This window comes from Apium graveolens, chromosome 11, assembly GCF_009905375.1.
Source record: "Apium graveolens cultivar Ventura chromosome 11, ASM990537v1, whole genome shotgun sequence".
NCBI lineage: Eukaryota > Viridiplantae > Streptophyta > Magnoliopsida > Apiales > Apiaceae > Apium > Apium graveolens.
Window position 1 is genome coordinate 112,692,668 of NC_133657.1, and position 20,156 is coordinate 112,712,823.

At 34.2% G+C, this 20,156-nt stretch overlaps 1 protein-coding gene and 1 long non-coding RNA gene across 2 annotated transcripts; one reads left to right on the forward strand and one right to left on the reverse strand.

The window, feature by feature from the left end:
• Positions 1–9,348: 9,348 nt before the first annotated feature.
• On the reverse strand, positions 9,349–14,852 carry LOC141697843 (uncharacterized). Its single transcript, XM_074502399.1, has 3 exons — positions 14,412–14,852; positions 10,173–11,721; positions 9,349–10,087 (listed from the first exon to the last, which is right to left on the reverse strand). The coding sequence occupies exons 1-3, from the start codon at positions 14,671–14,673 to the stop codon at positions 9,928–9,930; spliced, it is 1,971 nt and encodes a 656-aa protein (XP_074358500.1). The 5' UTR covers positions 14,674–14,852; the 3' UTR covers positions 9,349–9,927.
• A 1,208-nt stretch (positions 14,853–16,060) lies between these two features.
• LOC141697447 (uncharacterized) lies at positions 16,061–19,008 on the forward strand. Its single transcript, XR_012564723.1, has 4 exons — positions 16,061–16,465; positions 16,563–16,709; positions 17,028–17,076; positions 18,506–19,008. It is a non-coding gene; the product is annotated as an uncharacterized LOC141697447 (long non-coding RNA).
• Positions 19,009–20,156: the final 1,148 nt, after the last annotated feature.

A 20,156-nucleotide genomic window follows, 5' to 3' on the forward strand; every position in this document is an offset into this window, starting at 1 on the left:
GCACCAAGTAAAAATGTTAAGAATTACAATATGGGGGCCAAATGGTTGAGGAATAGTCAGGTTGGAGATCAACAATGGAGTTCTGGTAATCAGAGTGGAGGAGGAGACCCAACCTCCGGTGGGCCGGAGGTAGAAGCGCAATTCATGGAGACAGACGGGGTTGTTACCGAGGTTCCAGGAAGAGAAAGTATTCTGACAGTTAAACAGCGTAATCAAGGGGATCCGGTTAGTCAACAAATTGATGGATCTTCGGGATTGAGTGGTAAGGGCGAGACTAATTTTCAAAATGAGATTGTGGTGATTGACCCGAAAAGAAGGAGAGTAGTAAATGAGAAGGATACTGAGAATAACGAAAATAATGTGGAGTTGTTAGATACGTTTGTTGGGCCAAAAAACGATTTAGAGGCGGGTTCTGGTCTCCAGGCCCGCCTAGAGCAATGAGTGTCTTAGCTTGGAATTGTCGTGGGCTGGGTAAACCACGAACAATTCGTTTCATAAAGGAAATTACCCAACAAAAAAAATCTAATATTATTTTCTTTTCAGAGACTTTAGCTATGGATAATAAAATAAAAAGTTTGTGTAGACAAATAAATTTTGCTGAGTATTGCTGTGTTGATGTTCAAGGTCACAGTGGGGGATTGGCTCTATTATGGAGGTTTGAAGGTGGATGTAAAGTGCTGGAGCGGAATAGACATTTTATAGACTTCGAAGTTGAAAATGCTCAAGTAGGGAGATGGCGCTACACAGGTTTCTATGGATGTCCTGAGCATGAAAGAAGACGAGAATCTTGGGGTTTACTAAGATATTTGGCAGATAAATCGAATCTCCCTTGGTGTATACTTGGAGATTTCAATGACATGATGTATGTGGATGAGAAGATAGGGGGAAGGGAGCATCCGCGTAGTATTCTAGAGGGATTTAAGTCCACAGTTCATGAATGTGGCCTTCGTGATTTAGGTTCTGTTGGATCTAAGTTCACTTGGGAGAAGTCTAGAGGGTGTTATAACTGGATTCAGGAGCGGCTGGACAGGTGTTTGGCCAATCAGAATTGGCAACAATTATTTCCTACAGCGGAGGTTCAAGTAATAGAAGTGGCCACATCGGATCATCTTCCGTTATACTTGCATTTAAATAAATGTGTGTATGTGCCAAAACAGAAGAGGTTTCGCTTTGAAAATGTGTGGTTAAAAGAGCATGAATGCAGGAATGTGGTTCGTAATGGGTGGGAGATGGGTACTGATTTAGATATTATGGGTAAAATTCGTCTGTGTGGAATCAAGTTGCAGGAATGGGGGGGTGGAGTAAGTAACGAGTATAAGATTAAATTGCAGAGCTGTAGAACGTTGTTACGGAAGCTGAGGTCAAGGAGAGATGTTCAGGGAATTCATAGGTATAATGCGACTAGATGGGAGTACTTAAAGTTGTTAGACCAGCAAGAAATATACTGGAAACAAAGGTCGAAGCAATTCTGGTTGCAGGAAGGAGATAAAAATACCCGTTTCTTTCATAATTACGCATCAAACAGAAGGAAGAATAATAGAGTGGACAGGCTTAAAGACGCTAGTGGGGATTGGAAAGAAACACCAGATGAAATCCGCAAAGTTATTGAGGAGTATTTCGGCCAGTTGTTTACAGCCTCAAATTTGGAAGGTAAGTTATCAGAATGGGAGTCCGTAAAGCAAGTATCGGAGGTGGATAATGAAAATCTGATTGCAGAAGTAACGCGGGAGGAGGTTAAACATGCGGTATTTAGTATGCATCCAGATAAATCCTCAGGGCCCGACGGGCTGAATCCTGCTTTTTTCCAAAATTTCTGGAATATTGTGGAAGGAGATGTCGTTAAATTCTGTCGTAACTTTGTGAACACAGGGGTACTACCGGAGGGAATTAATATTTCATTGGTGTGCTTGATTCCTAAGGTTAAGGATCCTAAATCAATGGGGGATCTTCGACCAATATCTTTGTGTAATGTGCTCATTAGAATCCTATCAAAGGTTATGACGAATAGGTTGAAGACCTGCTTGGAGACTATTATTTCTGATAAACAAAGCGCATTCATTGAAGGTCGCTCATTGACGGATAATGCGTTAATAGCTTTCGAAGTTAACCATTATATGAGGCGACGTACGCAAGGTAGCACGGGGCTTGCAGGCTTGAAATTAGATGTTTCTAAAGCTTATGATCGATTGGAATGGGCGTTCATCAGAAGTATGATGGAGAGGTTTGGGTTTCATCAGACTTGGATTAATCGAATTATGGCGTTTATTTCCTCAGTTGCATATTGTTTTCTGCATAATGGAGAGCAGTTTGGGTATGTCGTTCCGAGTCGTGGAGTAAGGCAAGGAGATCCAATATCTCCTTACATATATATTATGTGTGTAGAGGGTTTGAGTTCAATCATAAGGAGGAACGAAGAAGCTGGGTTACTTCATGGATGTCGTATTGCCACAGGAGCACCAGTGATATCACACTTATTGTTTGCAGACGATTGTTATTTGTTTTTCAAAGCGAATAAGGTGGAGGCAAATGTTATGAAGCGTATTCTAGATAGATATGCTGACATATCAGGGCAGATCATTAATTATAACAAGTCTGCAGTTACGTTCTCACCAAATACAAGGAGGGAGGATCGTACTGAGGTGTGTTTGCAACTTGGAGTGCAGGAGCAGGACAAACCTGGAAAGTACTTGGGTATGCCAATGTTCATAGGCAGAAAGAAAAGCTCAGTTTTTGCTTTTCTAGTAGACCGGGTAGAGAGTAAGTTACAGACATGGAATGCGCAGAACATATCAAAGGCTGGTAAGGTTACGCTCATCAAGACTACTGCTCAGTCCATTCCTAACTTCTGGATGAATCTATTGTTTATTCCTCAGGATGTGTGTGAGACAATAGAGCGAAAGATGAATGCTTATTGGTGGGGTGGTGGTCGAAATCAAAAAGGAATTAGATGGATGTCATGGGATCGTTTGTGTGATGTTAGGGAGGGGGGGGGGCCTGGGATTTAAAAAGTTAAGAGATTTTAATATCTCAATGCTGGCAAAGCAGGCTTGGAGATTGCTAAATGGAGTTAATCCGTTAGTAACTAATCTTATGAAGGCTCGGTATTACGCTGATACTAATTTCTTAGAGGCCACTTTGGGGAGTAATCCAAGTTTTATGTGGAGAAGTATATTGGCAGCACATGAAGTGGTGAAGCAGGGTGGCAGAAGGAGAATCGGAGATGGTAAAGCCACAAAGGTGTGGAAAGTACCTTGGCTGCCATGTCAAGACAATGGGCTGGTCACAAGCGAGTCATTTGCAGAGTTAGAGGAGGTGACAGTGAATGATTTAATGCAAGAGAACTCAAGGGCTTGGGATGAGGATATTTTGAGAGATTTGTTTAATGATAGAGATAGGCACTTGATCCAGAAAATTCAATTATCTAGGTACATCACAGCTGATTCATGGTACTGGATGCTAGATAGTGATGGTGTTTTCTCAGTAAGGAGTTGTTACAGGAAGCTGCGAGGAGAAATTGAGTATGTGGATCGAGGTTTCTGAAAAAAGCTGTGGAATCTTAAGTTACCAGGTAAAATTTTAAACTTTCTGTGGAGGGCATGTCGAAATGTGCTACCTACAGCAGAAGCTTTGGTAGTGAAGCATGTTAATGTTCAACAGGAGTGTTCATGGTGTCATGTGCATAATGAAGATGCGATACATATTCTGTTCAATTGTCGTTTTGCAAAGGAGCTATGGCAAAGTGTGGGCTTTCTGGAGTCCATTCCAAGTAGTGAAGGACGGACGGTTATGCAGGTTTTGAAACAGGTATTTAGCACGAGTAATTTGGAGAAGTGTGCAAGAGTGGCGTTGTTTTGCTGGAGTTTATGGTTTCGTCGTAATGCCTGGGTATGGGATAGGAGAAATATGTCGGTTTTTGGAGTTAAGGCTATGGCGACTAACTTAATGCAGGACTGGCAACGAGCACAGGCTGCGAAGAGTAGTGGCACAGTAAGCATGCATCAGCGAAAGTGGTGTAAACCACCACCAGGGTGGATTAAAATTAATGTAGACGCTGCTTGTCGAGGGGATTCTGAATTTATTGGGACAGGTTGTATTGTTCGTGATGAAAATGGCCATTTTTTGAGAGCTAGAACTGGTAGAGTTCGAGGGTGTATGCAGGCTAGAGAGGCGGAGGCTGTGAGCTTCAAAGAGGCATTAACGTGGACTAAGAGTTGGAGGACATATAGGTGCATATTTGAGATGGATGCAAAGACAGTTGTGGATGCAATTCATGGAACACAGAAATACTCAAATTTTCATACTATTATTTTGGAATGTACTGAATTACTTAAACACTTTGAGGAAGTGTTAGTGTGTTTTTATCATAGATCTGCGAATAGAGTAGCTCATGTGTTAGCACAGGCTGCCTATTCTATGCCAGATTTTATGGAGTGGTACAATGCTGCTCCGGAATTTATTTGTAACCTTATTGCTGAAGAAAGTTAATATATGCAAGTTCGATTGTTTCAAAAAAAAAACATATATATAATTATAAATACTAAAATATATTTTATTGTTCCTTAACTAAGTGAGTGATTATTTTACAATTTAATTATCTATTGCATTTTGATTATCTATTGCATTTTGATTATCTATTGCATTTTGTAACAATTAATATTTTTCGTATATAATCCGTGTATTTTAGTTACTAAAGTGGGTAAACACGAATATATTAGTTTCAGGGTAGTGTACCAAATTAAATTGGTACACGAGTGAAAATCCGGGCCGGGTTTAAGATTTGGTATACGAAAATACGAAAATACACGGAACGTTTGTGCTGCCAGGTTTAGGCTTGAATACAGCTTCCTTTGTTTTTCCCTGGTATTTTCTCTATGCTTTAATTCAAAGAAAAAAAATAATCTCAATCGTTTGGAACCTTGAAATGTATTTAAGCTAGATCTGTCCTTCTCCAATTCCAGGCTAATATGGCAGACTTGCCTTCTGCCTCTAACTTTGAGGAAGAAAATTATCTCCGTTTCTCCCTGTTTAAAGCTGTTCAAGAAGAAGAAATTTTAGTCAAGCAGAAGTCTCGTATTGACTGGTTAGGAAAGGGAGATAACAACAATAAATTATTCTTTAACTCCTGCAAAGCTAGATGGAATATCAACAAATTATTGGCCCTGGAAGATGACTCAGGCTGCATTCATAGCTCCCATGATAAAGTCTCCAATATTGCAGTTAATTACTATGAGAATCTCTTGGGCTCAGAACATGAGGTGGCTGCTTTCCCTGACAACCTCCAGTTACCTACTCTTTCAGAGTCGCAAAGGTCATTTCTAGTGACCCCCTTCAAGCCTGAGGACGTCCTAAAAACCCTGAAAAGTATGAGTAAAAACAAATGTGCTGGTCCGGATGGTTTCTCTGTAGAATTCTTTTTATCTGCTTGGAGCATTATTGGTAATGATGTCATCAAAGGTATCATTTATTACTTTGATAGTTTAGAATTGCCTAGAATTGTAAATGCTACTGCGCTAGCATTAATTCCAAAGCATATCTCTCGGCTGCTATCTACTGTATTTGGAAAGAAAGGAACTCCAGGATTCATTCTGCTGCCCACGCTCTCAACTCTAATAAGTGCGCAAGACTTGTCTCAACATGATTCGGGAAAAATTGACTGGTTCTCTAGACATGTACCTATGGAAAAATTGGCTTCCGTTTAGTTGCTTTCAGTAAGTCTCTAGGTTTATTCTGTTCTTGAACTGCTAGGCCTGTCTAGTATTTCTTTTTCAAATTTTTCCAGGGCTTCTTCCTTTTTGTTGTCTCCTAGAGTTTTCATAAAATTTTATTTAGCAAAATAAAAAAGAAGCTACATGGTGAATGTTGATGCATCCTGATGCCAAGAAATCTTACAGTTCTCTTTGTAAAATCCCATGAATAATGTGTACACTGAGATAAAGAAATTAAATAAAACATCGAGAAAATTCTATTTTACACCCCTTAAATTTGGCAAAAAATTAATTTTATATTTTGCCAAATTTTGTCAATTTTTTAGTTTAAATTCTTGTCTTCAACAATATATTTAATCTATTCTTGAAGAGAATATATGAGATTTAGTGTAGAAAACAACAATGAGGGCTAAATAATTAGGGAAAAATGGTGTATATTGAATCGAATTTCAAAGTAGGGTAATTTCCGAAAATAGAGCTAAATTTAAAGGATGTAAAGTGTAATTATGTCAAACATTATTGCTTTAGACTACTAGAAAACATTCCATAAAACAATTTATGTAAAAGGAATTTGACAAAATATAACTTCTTTTACGTACTTGTAAAATATTTGTACGAATCAAATTAGAAATGAAGGGAAATATTTGTAAAATATTTGTACGAAGGAGAAAAAGTACGTAATAATAATTTATGTAAAAGTACGACTAACAAGTACGCCTAATATTTGACAAAATTTGTACTAAAGTGAAATTATTATTTTTTTAAAAAGTTAATCGACTAACAAGAAAAATCAAATTAGAAACGACGGGAAATATATATATATATATATATATATATATGAATACATAGTGTACATGGAGAGAGAAATGGATTAAATTTTGTATTCTAATATTCGTTTGTATTTGAGTAATATATATATAGGTAGGACTCCATGAAAAACCATTTTATATAGAAAATTGTGGAGAAGCATTATTTTAAAAATATATAATTTATTTCATTTTTCATCGTATATAGTTACAAATTTTTATTACCAAGTTAAAAATCGAAGTTACCCGATATTTTATTTAAAAAATCATTGAAAATTAATGAAAACGTTTGAATTGGTTTTATTGTAAAATCACACTAGAATCACATTTATTAAAAATTATTCGACTGTAAAATCAAATTTAAAATACATTATTTTTTAAATTTTAATTTTTAATTTTTTTATTATATTCAAATATAATTATTATTCTAGGTTAGCATCGAGTTATAATTTTTTAAAATAAAATTTTACAATTTGTGATGAGATTTTATAATAGAATCAATAGTTTTTCACGATCTCCATATAAGATGGTTCTCCGTGAAATAAAGACCCGTATATATATTTAATTCTTTTGAACCATATGACATATTTAGTTTTTATTCAAAAATAAAACAATACAAAAGATTTGGGATACAAATATAAAAATTATTATGTTTCGCAACCAACATTAAAACAATCTAATGTTCTAAAGTGAACCTAAATTAACAAATATTTGTGTAAATACATGTTAGACCAAATATGTAAAGTGATACACTCCCCGTCCATTTCAATTGTATACGGATTTTTTCAATTTTCGATACGTATTTTAAGTTAAATAGAAAATACACTTTCATATTTCATTTTTAAAATTCTTTTTTTTAAATAAAATTTCAACTATCAAATTTTTATTCAGAAGAAAAAATAAATTAAAATAACTTATACAAGTATGATCTAAAAAAATATTAAAATATGTGCCGGCTCACTGTCACCATCATATACTTCCTGGGATGGAGGGAGCAGTAATTTTTGAAAGTTAAATTTTTGCCTCGGTGGGTGAATTACGGGGGCAGATTTGCACTCCCCGTGATATTCTACTTTTAAAAACTATCACTTGCAGTTGGGGTTTTAGTTGAGATTCACTTTGTGTTCGTGTTTATAAACCACTTGATTTTGATTTAAGTTAAAAAAAGAATCGAATATTTAAGTGTAAAGGAATGAAATTGTTAATAATAGGTATTTAGGATCAGCTTCGAGTTTAACAGGTCGTATTGAGTCACTTTTGGATTTTTTTTATTTACTCAATAAATTGGATTACGAATCTAGAAAAATTCAAATACGGGCTCCCAATATTCTCATAATTTATTAGAGGCACAAAAGATAAATTAATGCCCCAAATACGGGCTCCCATAATCTACTATACACTCTTCTATCCATAAATAAATTTTCGATAAATGCTCCTAAGAATACAAAAATCTCGATAAATGACTAACCAAAAAAGATTAAGAAAAAAATTGGTTCATAATACATGAGCCCCATCAATAAGAATCAGAATTTTAGGGGGTGTTTGGTATGAGATATTAAACAAAGGGAAAGAAAAAGAATTGAGCTCATTCCCTTTGTTGATATTTATTCAGTAAAAACAATCATTCCCTTATCTTTTTTAGCGGTAGATTTACCCCAAATTCCTCAAACTCCATTATTCACCTCTCACTATGTAATTGCAATTATAATTTAAATTTTGGATCCAAAAAATAGATCAGTATGCAAAATTAATTTTAAAATTAAATTTGATTTATAATTTAGTTTTCAGAAATTAAAAATAATTTTTATATAAATTTATATGTAAATTTATTAAAAAATTAACGGCACTATTAAATAATTAAATATATTTGTTTATTATAATACTACTATATTATACTGTTATAATATAAATATATTTGACTATATCGAGATTGCTTAATATTAAAAAATCAAAAATAAATGTAATTGTATAAGTTTTCATTCCATTTCCTAACGCTGTGTTCCAGAAATATTTTTTGGAGAGAAAATAAAAAAGAAATGTAAAGAATACATTTATTCAGCTTGTTCTCGAACAACTTTTATGAAAGAAAGGAAAAGAAAGCTGCAGATTTGGGAAGAAGTTTTCTTTATTTTTGTCTCCAAAATCTTCTTCCCACTATTCGAAAGAATAGGAGAGAAAGTAAAATTGGTTATTTTGTATTCTTTTCTTTTCTACCCTAAATTCGGGAACACAGCGTAAATCTGAACCAAAAACGTAAAACAATTCTATTACTTTTTTTTTTTCAATTTCATTTAGTTTCCCGAACATAAACCAAACGCCCCCTAAATCTATCCGATAATATTTAAATCAACAATTTAATTGTGAAATGGAAACCCATTTCCTTATAATGGGTAAATCATCATAATCCTTAAAATTCCATTTCATTCTTCCATTCGCGTACAATCCATGATCATTTCCGCCGTTCATCCAAGCACCCCCAAGTCCCAAGGTATATTTCTAAACTTGATAATTATAAATTTACGCAATCCATGTGCATTTATTCACTGAGCTTCAACTAAAACGCACTCCTCTCAAAATATAGAAATGCAAAATGGAAACACATGGCATTAAAAACCAATTCTTTCTAACTAAATTTATGAGTTTAGTACATTTTTATTGATGGAGATGTTATAAATACAGAGGAATCCATCAATATTTATGATTAGAGGACCAATCAAAATAATGTGAGTTAGTGCTTATTGTGTGTCCATTAGAAAACCTGTTAAAAACTTGGTGCAAGATCATAGAACTTAAGCACATAGCAAGATCATCATTCAAAGACATGTCATGTGCCTACATCCAGAATATACAGTTTTAATACCCCAGAAGTGGGGGGAGGAGGGGTTTCAAAAGTGTACAGTAGATTGCGATGCAGCAAACAAGAAAAAAGAAAAAGAAAATTACTTCAACATGAGACGCACTATCTAAATTGCATGGCGTAATGCACTATGCATTGGAAACTAGTTCAGGTCAAGATTTAAGTGAGTTGTTCGGAGGCCTGACCAACGGTATGTTATACTGCAAAGGGACAGTTTTTCCCAATCTGACCTATAAAATGATACAACGTATACCCTGTAGAGAGAGAATAAGCATGACATGATTAGTATAGAACGTCTTTAACAGCTTCCTTCCCATGCTTATGACACTTTCTTCTTTGAAGGCCCATGCCCAAAAGGACTATTTAAGCAAAACTACTCCAGTTACCATTATACTTTCTGCCATATGTAAACTAATAGACCAATTAACTTCTATAAGTAGGACTTCCCTGTATATAATATGAGGGTTGGTTTTCTTTTTTAAAATAACTGCATATCCCATTTTCGAGTGAAACGGCAACGGTTGACTAATTAAGTAGAAGCATCAGCACTCAAATCACTTTAAATTTCTGCTATGTTGAAAACAATCGGCTGCCATCCTGACTGAGAATGTATCATTATCCATCTCTTTCCGGTTATTATCAGATTCAAGATCTGGAGAACCTCCCCCAAAACATAATTTTTTAAGCATGTACTTTTTAGGATTAAAGCTGCTTCATACCTGCCATGCATAACGGTAACATAGAATTACACAATACAATATTTACATTTCAAGCTGTAGAAGCCAAAAAGATGGTAACAAATACCTGCATTTAGAAGCCATTATAGCTGAACAGCCAGCAGAGGAAGTTAGAAACTTTTTAATTTCATCCCATGTTCCTTCAGAATACTTACTTGGATTACCACCAAGAGGATTTATGCAATTCCATACTTTTTCATTTCTACCAACATATAGTTCCACTGCACCTATGCTTTTCTTCATAATCATTTGTTGTTCAAGTGCAATACCCAAGGCCCTATCAACATCTGTATTCTGGAATCTTGGATTCCCGTAACGAATACAGTCTTTTATGTTTGCTTCGGTAGGAATTAGCTTGTCAATCTTCAAGGAATCCAATGCAATTAAGATAACCCTAACAAGGCCTTGAATAAAATCAGGAGGTTGATGAAATTGAACACCATCCACGCTACTGGTCAAATTGTTTTTGAAAGAGGACATTGTTGGAACTTCAAAAACATGAGGATTCCTATAGTTAAACATATTAGAAGAAATTGGCTGACTTGCGTGCAAATTTCCTGCCCCATTGGGTCGTGAATAAGGCATAGCTAAATCTCGTGTCTGCAAAGGTTTAGACAACTCCAAAGATTTAGGTATCAAGTTGCCTCCACAGTTATTATAAAAAACTGGGGGATTTGAAGCATTGTTACTTTCTGAAATAGTCAACTTGCCTATATCAAGCACATTCTTAGCTGGCGAATAAGAAAACATAGAAGTATCAGGTTTCTTTGCCCCGGGACAAAAGTTCGGAACATAAAATTTATCAGCTGCAAGACTGGTCTGTGGTTGAGTGCATTGACTAGATTGTTTTTTTATAATACTTGTTTTGACAAGGTTATCTGACTGGTCAGAATTACTCAATTTTATATTAGCTGAAGAGCTACTGACGACAGGGTTGGAAGGCTCGCTTGCTCCAAAAAATTCGTGAGGAGCTTTTTTAAACTGTTTTACAGGTGCACTTTCTATCGTAACCTTGTTTTTCGGAATCCAAACTGGAATACTTGAAGTTTTTGTCGTCGGCTGGATCGGGCCTTTAAAAACAAACTTTGATTTGTTGTTAGCATCACCTTTTTCAGGCTTTGAACTCACAGGTTGGACTTCTTGGTGAGAATATTGAATTGAGCTCTGAAATACTGCAGGGTTCGATTTCGTGTCAGCAGTTACAAAGTTCGGCCCTTTAAGAACAAACTTTGGATTATTGTTAGCATCGCCATTTTCAGGCTTTGAACTCACAGGTTGGACTTCTTGGTGAGAATTTTGAACTGAGCTCTGAAATTTTGCAGGGTTCGATTTTTTGTCGGCACTAACAAAGTGAGATATGTCACCACTGTTAAGTGGAAGCCCACCTGAAATAAGGCTTGTCCAGGACCATAAAATTTTGGCTGCTGCAACTAGTGCAGCCGATGCATGTTCAGGTTGTGCTAGAAGGATATTATATCTCCGCATACGTAACTGATGAAGAGCATTTGAAAAGTCTCTATCCCCTGAAATTAGCAAGTAATTTGCAGGGGCGGGATTATCCACCGCCCAAAAGAGCATATCAACCAATATTTTCTTGTCACTAGCATCTTTAATACCTGACCAAATACATACATATATATAGCCATATATCAGATGACTATAGACTAATTAGATGAAATTAGAATCATAAACTAGAATTTAAACACTATACTGGACACATCTTCGTCTGAAAATGTCATGCTATTAATCATTAGTTGGTTAAAAAAGGATCATTCAGTGTAATGAAATAAACTGCGATATGGGTCAAAAGGACATGCTCTTCTTCTTAAGGTTCAGGTTGTTGGAGACTAATATCATCCGTGAGTGAATTAATCAAGGAACACATTAGAAAAGACCCAAAGTAGCTAGAATAGGGTAAATATCCGTAAATTTGTTATTTTATAAACTTCATATGATATCTAGGTCAGTATAATTCAATCTTAAGCCCCAGTCCCTATTGTCAGAGCTACAATTTAGCATTGTGGAATTGTGGACTCAAAGATGTCAAGTTCAACGAAGGACAGAGATTAAGCAGTTCAACAAGAAGAATTGTAAAATTTAATAATTCAAAATGGAGGATTTATAAGGAATAGGGATTTCTAGATGGTCACTGAGGATAATAACCCCAAAGCTTGCCCCTAAAAAGAAACCGACGAAAATATACCTAACTCTCACACTCAGAAAAAGCATCATCATCAGGAGCTAATCGGAAGAAAAAATCACATATCGAAAATAAATATTATCTGAGAGCTCATGAGCTTAAATGTGTTTGTCATGCTGACATTTTTTTTAATGCTTCTCAGGACAAAAAGGCAGAAGTTGAATAGTGATTTCTATAGGCTCTTGAGCTTGTCTTTGGAATAAGTTGGACTTGAACCATAACAAACATATTCTTAAGTTTATCATTAGTGCCAGCTACAGTTAACACCATAATATGAACAAGTGTCTGGATTAGTATTTCCATGTCTATATAGCATATGTACTGTGGTAGTTGTATGAGCATTAGTAAGGGTAATATTGTCCTTTCCTGTTTGTCAAGTTAGTTAGGGTTGAGTCTAGTCTTATAAATACCTGTATGAGTTCTCTCATTATGTGATATATGAAAATGGAATCAGTTTCCCCCAATCTCTCTCTATAACAACTTTCTCTCTCTAGGGTTTCTAGCTTAGAACTCTGATTTCTGTCTCATTTCTGCCTAAATCTATCTGAATCTATGCTATTCTCTCTCTGATCTGTTAATTCTCTTCTACTAGCTGTTGATCTCTTATTTCTGCACTTATAAACCAGAAAAAACCAAAAATATACCTAAAAACACATAAACAATCATGAAGAACCTGACAACAAGCTTTCTGCCATTTTTTTAGAATAGGAACTCGATGAATAGTGATATTTTTTTACAAAACCCTAAATCCCTAGACAGTAGAAACTCTAATACCAATCTTAATGAAGGACAAGAAGGAACTCTAAATTAATCAAATTAACAAAAAGAAATCACTGAAAAATCCTTGGACATAGATAATAAACTAATCATGATTTATGAACACAAAATCTATCATACTTCTCTTCAGTTCATTTTCTTCCTCTGAACCTATCTACTAATACTAAAACAAACACCGCTGACATCAGCAAACTGACACGTGGTGCTCTATAAACTTTTCCCTCCACCTTTCATTAATTACTACCTCAAATAAAATTTATCACCTCTCTCCTGTCATTAATTATTAAACTCCACTTTTTCTCATTCTTCCTACTTTTATAACTTTTTCTTCTTTAACTTTAATAATGACATATTACCAAATTTTAAAAAAACTATATGTATATATAAACATATTTATAAAAAATAAATTTAATAAAACTGTGCATAGCACAGGAACTAACCTAGTATATCACAAATACAAAACCACTAATAATATTTCTAAGAAACTGCAAGTCTTAACGGGTATAATCTGGATTTTGAAGGATTTTTTGGATTTTAAAAGTCCAAGTGTATGTAATTATGATTATGAAATGTTTATGGAAATCCCGTGGTATTAAATAAGGATTTAAAATTATCCTTTAAAATTGGAGGTGTTCAAATACTAATGTATTTTTTAGGTTTTATAAAATGCTGGATATTGAAAATTTTCTTAGTGTTTATACTTTTGAGAATACGCATAAATCTCTTTTTAAAGACTTGTAAGAGCCTATTTAAATCTACGAGACTCAACATCAAGTGGAAAACTCACATGGAAGTAAAATCAAGCAATCAACTTATAATCTTTTAAAAATCTAGACATGTGAAACTAACCTCGGAAATGCACGAAAACCAATACCGCACAATAACACTCACATTGAACAACCCAAAACAAGAACCATTAATGTTTTAACAAATTTCGATGGAATTCATTATGATCTTATAATTTTGCCAATCCAACACAAATTTATGATTTTACACTTTTGACAATCCAGCATTAATTTATTAGACTTTGACAAATTAGCCCAATCCTAGATCTACAAGACTCTACATCGACTCTACATCAGCTCAGACCCGGAAACAATTAATATCAACAACATTAATTTTGATTCCATACATAATTATTAATTCATCGAAAAAACAACTAAATTAAACTAAGGGCGATTTTCCATCAAATATGCCAAACTTTGTCTACAATTAAAATCAACAATTGTTCAAAATCTATTGCCGTTAAAATCTTTCAAAATCCAAATTGAATAGGCCCCGTAAACTAAACCACACAAATTAAAAAAGAACAAGAAGCAGGACGAATACCTGCGGGAACATGATTAAGAGCAATGCCAGTACTACTCAAAGCCTGCTGAATAGCGGGAGGAATCCGATTCGAGTCCCCGTAAGCCGAAATCGAAACAGGACCACAGTAATTCATCTTAACCAAAGCAGAACTAATATTCTGAGCAATCGAATGCGGATCAAAACGCTTAGGCACACTACAATTCTCAATGTCCCACCACACCGATGTTTTCGCCGTCACGTATGGCCCCTCCGCTTTCTCTCCCACAGCCGACGAGTCCATTGATTGTTATTAATATTAAACACTCGTCGTGGGTTGTTGTAGGAGAGTCAAATTAGAAAGGATGGGGACATGTAAGTATAGGCTGGTTCTGGCGGTTTGAGGTTTGGGGTTTTTGTATTTGAAAACATAACATAATAACATACACACACGCCTTGTTAGTTGTTAATAGGGGTTTTGGTTGGGTCTATTTATACAAGGGGCAACTCCGAGTCATGGGCGTTTGTGGGTGTTTTTGTCTTGCATAGGAATCACCTTTGATTGAATTTGTAACAAATTTCATTATTATTAGGGGCTTCATTGATTTGGATTTGATTATGTGTTTATTCCTTAAATTTCATTATTCTATATTTATTAATTTTCAAGATACTGAAATTGATTTTTCATGGTTGCACTCCGATTTTGTTCGAGTTAGATATCAAACTCGAACCAAATTATAAGGTACACTACGCCATAGATGACTATTACGTCATAGATGACCTAACTGAACATTTGAGTAAGGGTGTTAACTTAGATTATGTTGTTATAGATGTGAAATTTTCGCCATATCACAACACTTACACTACGCGGGTTACTAAAGTTATAGGACTCTGTTGCCATAGGTCATCGAGGTGTTAAGTAGAGCTAACATAATATAATGTGTTGTTATAGATTAAGAATAAAAGAAAATTTAAATTTAAATCAAAAATAAAATTTGTTTTTGTAAATATTTGATTTAGATAAATAATTCATGGATTCGTTTTGGAAAGTAATATTATGTCAAATAATTGACTTATGAACATTTTGTAATAACTAAAATAGTTTATTTAAATATAAAATTATTTACTAATTATTTCGATAAATTTAAATAATTTTGATTATAAAATTACTTCTTTAATTATTTATTCTCCACTAATTAAAGTCTCCAATAACTTTATATTTTTATAAACTAATAAGCAGTTTTATTGTAATAATTATAATGTGCAGAATTAAATAGATTAAAAATATTTAAATAAAAAAAAAGAAAATAGTGACAAATTAATTGGGGTAGGCTGAGTGACAAATATATAATTTTGATAAAATAATTCAATAATTTGCTTTTGAATGTAAAAGTATATCAAATAATTGATTTGTTTACATTTTATAACCATTAAAATAGTTTATTTAAATATAAATTAAAAAAATTAATAATTAGCTTAACTAATTTTATAAATTTCGATTAAAATGTCTAAATCTGTAAATTAAAGCATGTAATAGCTTTATATTTTCTGCAAATTATAGATTTATAATTATTATAAAAATTATAATGTTCATAATTGAAAATGATTAGAATATTTGAAAAAAAAATAATGGAAAATTAAATGGGTCGGGCTAGTTACATTTAGATTGGGTTTGGATGGCCAAATTTTCAGCAGAGCGGAAAATGAATTTTTCTGATAAAAACGAAAGGGGGAATTGTTTAGGATCAATTATATTTTCCCTCTCTTCCTCTTCCTCTCTCTCCCCTCTCTATCAGTCACACATTCGAGCGCCGCATATCAGGTTTTTGTTGATGCGCCGCATAAACTAATATAATCATCGACGTTGGGGCCAAGACGGAGCCGCTTCAAAGTGGGGCGAGTATCCGGGTCAGGACCCGGTGATTGAAAATCATCGTCGTTGTCAAATTTGGGGGAAATGTTAACCGGGTCTGTAGGGGGCTGCACAATAACTGGATTGGGTGTTGGATCGTTGAATTGGGTGAGAAAGTGTGTGAGTCTCTGAATGATGCTAGGAGATTTGCTTTGTTTCACTCTGATCTGTTGTTTCCCATCTCGTAAGAGCCCGTTATCGATTTGTTTTAATTATTCTGAATTCTTTGAATTGATTAGTAAAGTAGGGGGTTTTGATTAGATTTTGTTGATGTTTGTAAGGATAAAGTTATGCTTGTGCAAGTGAAGGCTATGAAGAATCCGAGAAGTGCTTTGTGCAAGACTGCTATAGTGGCTGCATCAGATATCTATAAATCTTACGGTGATAAGTTGCTTGATGACGCCTTTTCTGATGCACTTGATCAAATGGTATATACCCATTTATATCCGTAAACTATGAATAAGATTTACAATTTTTTGTTGTCTATTGCTGTTAATTCGATGTGTAGTTTGAAGGTTAATTGGTAAACTATGATTTGAATTTACGATTTTTGTTGGCTATTGTTGTTAATTCGATGGGTAGTTTGAAGGTTAATTGGTTTTTTAATTAATTGGTTTTCCATTAAATATCGATAATCTGTATAATCTGAAAGTGAAAGTAATTCATGTTCTGAATTATGTGTGTCAGTGAAATGTTTCTATTCTATTACTAACATTCCTGGTGTTATTTTTTTTTGCATTACACAGAGGAATCTTGCCAGCAGTCGATTTGTTTAGTTATAGTACTCTGGTTGGGGTAAGTTATTCTATAGCCTGAACAAGTGAACGTTCTATATGTGCAGATCATACTAATTATATGAATTCTTAATAAGGGACTATATAAAATATGGGGGCAAAAGCCAAAGAAAGTGCATTTTTTTTTCAGAATTATATGTTGCTTGCAAAAGTGTAACAGGTATTGTATCATTTGTTGAACAAAACATTTCATTAATCATGCTTATATATATATTTACTGACCAAATTAATGTATTCTATTTTCTTTGGCTAGGCAGACCATAAGAGGACAGGTAGTAAAAGTTAAATTCGATCATTCTGTAGCTAGTGATACACTACCTTGGGATTGCTTAGACTGTACATAGAAGCCTAATTTGCTCAAGTGATCTTGGTAAAATATGCTAAATTCCTAAATGGACACATCTGAGCTTGAACTGGATCACAATAGAAATTTATGTATGATGAATTAGACAAGAAACTAAGGAAAGGTTATCTTCAATGTTAATTTGTTATATTTTCTCTTTTACAGCTGCATTAATATATTTGTCAATGTGAAGGCACCGATTTGATACTTATGGCATGCTTATATATACATGTGAAGGCACCGATGTTACCTTTGTGTTTTTAACTCAAGTGCTTTTGCTAGTTTTTTTTCAAACTCCTAGCGATCCCAAAATGAGGTGTATTTAGTTTCTGTCCCTGGACAATCATAATCTTCTGATTTAAACACTGTAGAGTAGTGACGGTGATGACACTTATGCTTGGGCTTTCAAAGCTCTGTTTACTAGAGTCAATATATTATATGCAATTGTTTTAGTCACTAATATTATGACTGTTAATTTGGACGAGTTAACATCTTTCTTTGGTATTTGTGTACAACCATGGAGGTAAGCTCGTCTGCTTTCACCAGCCATATAATTGCATTAAAAATAGTATAGTATTTTATGATATTAGCTTATTGGTTTTACATTACTTATTATATGCTTCAGAGTGGAAAAAAAGCATGGTAGCTATTATATATTTTTTATGATCCTCTTAACAAAAAGATTTTCTAAGGTTACATTTTTCTTATTATTTCTGTTGTTAAATTCATATTAGTTGGAAATTGACCTCTGTAACTTCTTTTTATCATGTGTATAAGTATGTTGTGTCTCCAGGGAGCACTTATTTGTGGTGGATTAGATTCCACCAATAAAGTCAGGTGTGTAGATTGACATTACAAAATATTACTTCAATCTGTGTTTGCAATGCACCAAATAAAAAAATTCAGGTTGCATAAAAAAATAAAGTCATGTTGCATAAAGCGCCGAGAACCTTGGAATTACTATGCTTATTTTTTATATATATTTAAGAGAGAGTTCATTCTTAAATTGTAGAAATTACTATGCTTATTTGCATTTATTCTTATTTTGTTTAATCTGATCCTATCTTTAAATTTTAACATTACCCAGGCTAAGGCAGAGTCAAAGAGTCAAAGGTATTGAGATATGATGCTTGCAGATTCCGATGCAAAGATGATCAATGATTTTAACGCTGCCGATAACCTTAACAGAAACGGAAACATAGATGTGACATTCTTCGACTTAGATGCCATCCTAGATATTATGCTTACAAGCCTTGCTAAAATTATAGAATGTAAATTTTAAAAAATTATTATGTGGGCCCCACATGTGGGTCCTACCATTCTGAAAGAAATGCATAGATCTTTTGCAAAACAAAATGTATGTTACTATAGAGTCCAAAAGATGTTGCTATTGAGATCTATAGTAACAAAATATGTTATGTTGCAACATAGTAGTTGGTATGTTGCTATAGATACCTATACTAACTAGTTACGGGTCAACATAACTTTGATGTTGCCTTAGCCCTTTTTGGGCTTTAAGCAATTTTCGGGTCTATAGCAACACAGTTTGGGTGTTGCTTAAAGCAATCTATGGCGTAGTGGTAGTTGTTCTTGAAAAATTTATACAAACCCGTAATTCATCACCTAATTAAACCAAATAATTCGGTTCGGTTTTGATTGGTCCGGATTAACGAATTTTGACAGTTCGCGTCATAGTTTGATTAATAAATTTTTTCTTATTCAATTATTTCTTCTTTAAATGAAGATAATTAATTTCGATTCCGCAAATTTTTTAAGTGGTTAAACCGAAACCGTGAATGACATCTCAATTTCGATTCATGTTGACTAAAGACCATATTACTTTTCTGGGATGTTGCGGTTTAACCTGAATCATGATCACCCTCTACATATATCATATATTTATATATAGGGAGTTACTCAAATGAGAACCCACACTATTGTAAGAACTGAAATCTAATCTCAGCCATACATTTTTATCCCTAAATTAAATCACCACCATATATTTTAACCTTTTAATTTTTAATTCTCATTTATCCTCTCCTCTCACAACCCACACCGGCCTTCTCTAAAGCCGTCATCAACCCAACCTTTGAAGTCGCCGACACCTACCAAATCCACTCTCTCTCTCTCTCTCTCTATATATATATATATATATATATATCAACCGGAAATGGAATGACGCCATTTATATAGTCAGTATGTAGAGATCATCAGAAACTCCTTAAATTCATACTCTATTCCTCCGTCGTTACATCAACGAGCGTCGTAACTCCTCCTTTAGTGCAATCAATTTGTATTTTGTTGAAGAATCAACTCAAACCCCCGCACTTCTTCTCGACATTCGTCGCTAACAAAATTTCTGATCAGATTTGAGGATACTTGGTGATTTAGTGTAACACCCTCCAAACCCGGGGTATAAATCTGGGGGTTACTAGCTAATTTCCAAACCTGTAAAACTTGTATAACAATTAAGCAAAGATATATCTATGTTATATATATTTGAGATGTTATGTCTAATATGATTTGTGTTTAGTTTTCAGAACTTAACAACAGGACAAATCAGGACTTACTGAAATCAGGACTTAATGGAAGTCAGAACTTAATATCAGAACTTAAGGTCATATCAAAATTTAAGTGCGGGAAGACTTTCAGTTAAGGAAGGAAACTGATTTACATGAGAAGATCGAGACTAAAACAAATAAAGATATGCATGGAAAGAGTTAGAAGACTGGAAGACT

Excerpts from the sequence above, each read along its gene's own strand:
- LOC141697843 (XM_074502399.1), bottom strand. The coding sequence starts at position 14,673 with ATGGACTCGTCGGCTGTGGGAGAGAAAGCGGAGGGGCCATACGTGACG. Across the intron at positions 11,722-14,411 it reads TCTTAATCATGTTCCCGCAG|GTATTAAAGATGCTAGTGAC; the intron begins GTATTCGTCCTG and ends GTATTTGGTCAG. Across the intron at positions 10,088-10,172 it reads ATAATGGCTTCTAAATGCAG|GTATGAAGCAGCTTTAATCC; the intron begins GTATTTGTTACC and ends TATGCATGGCAG.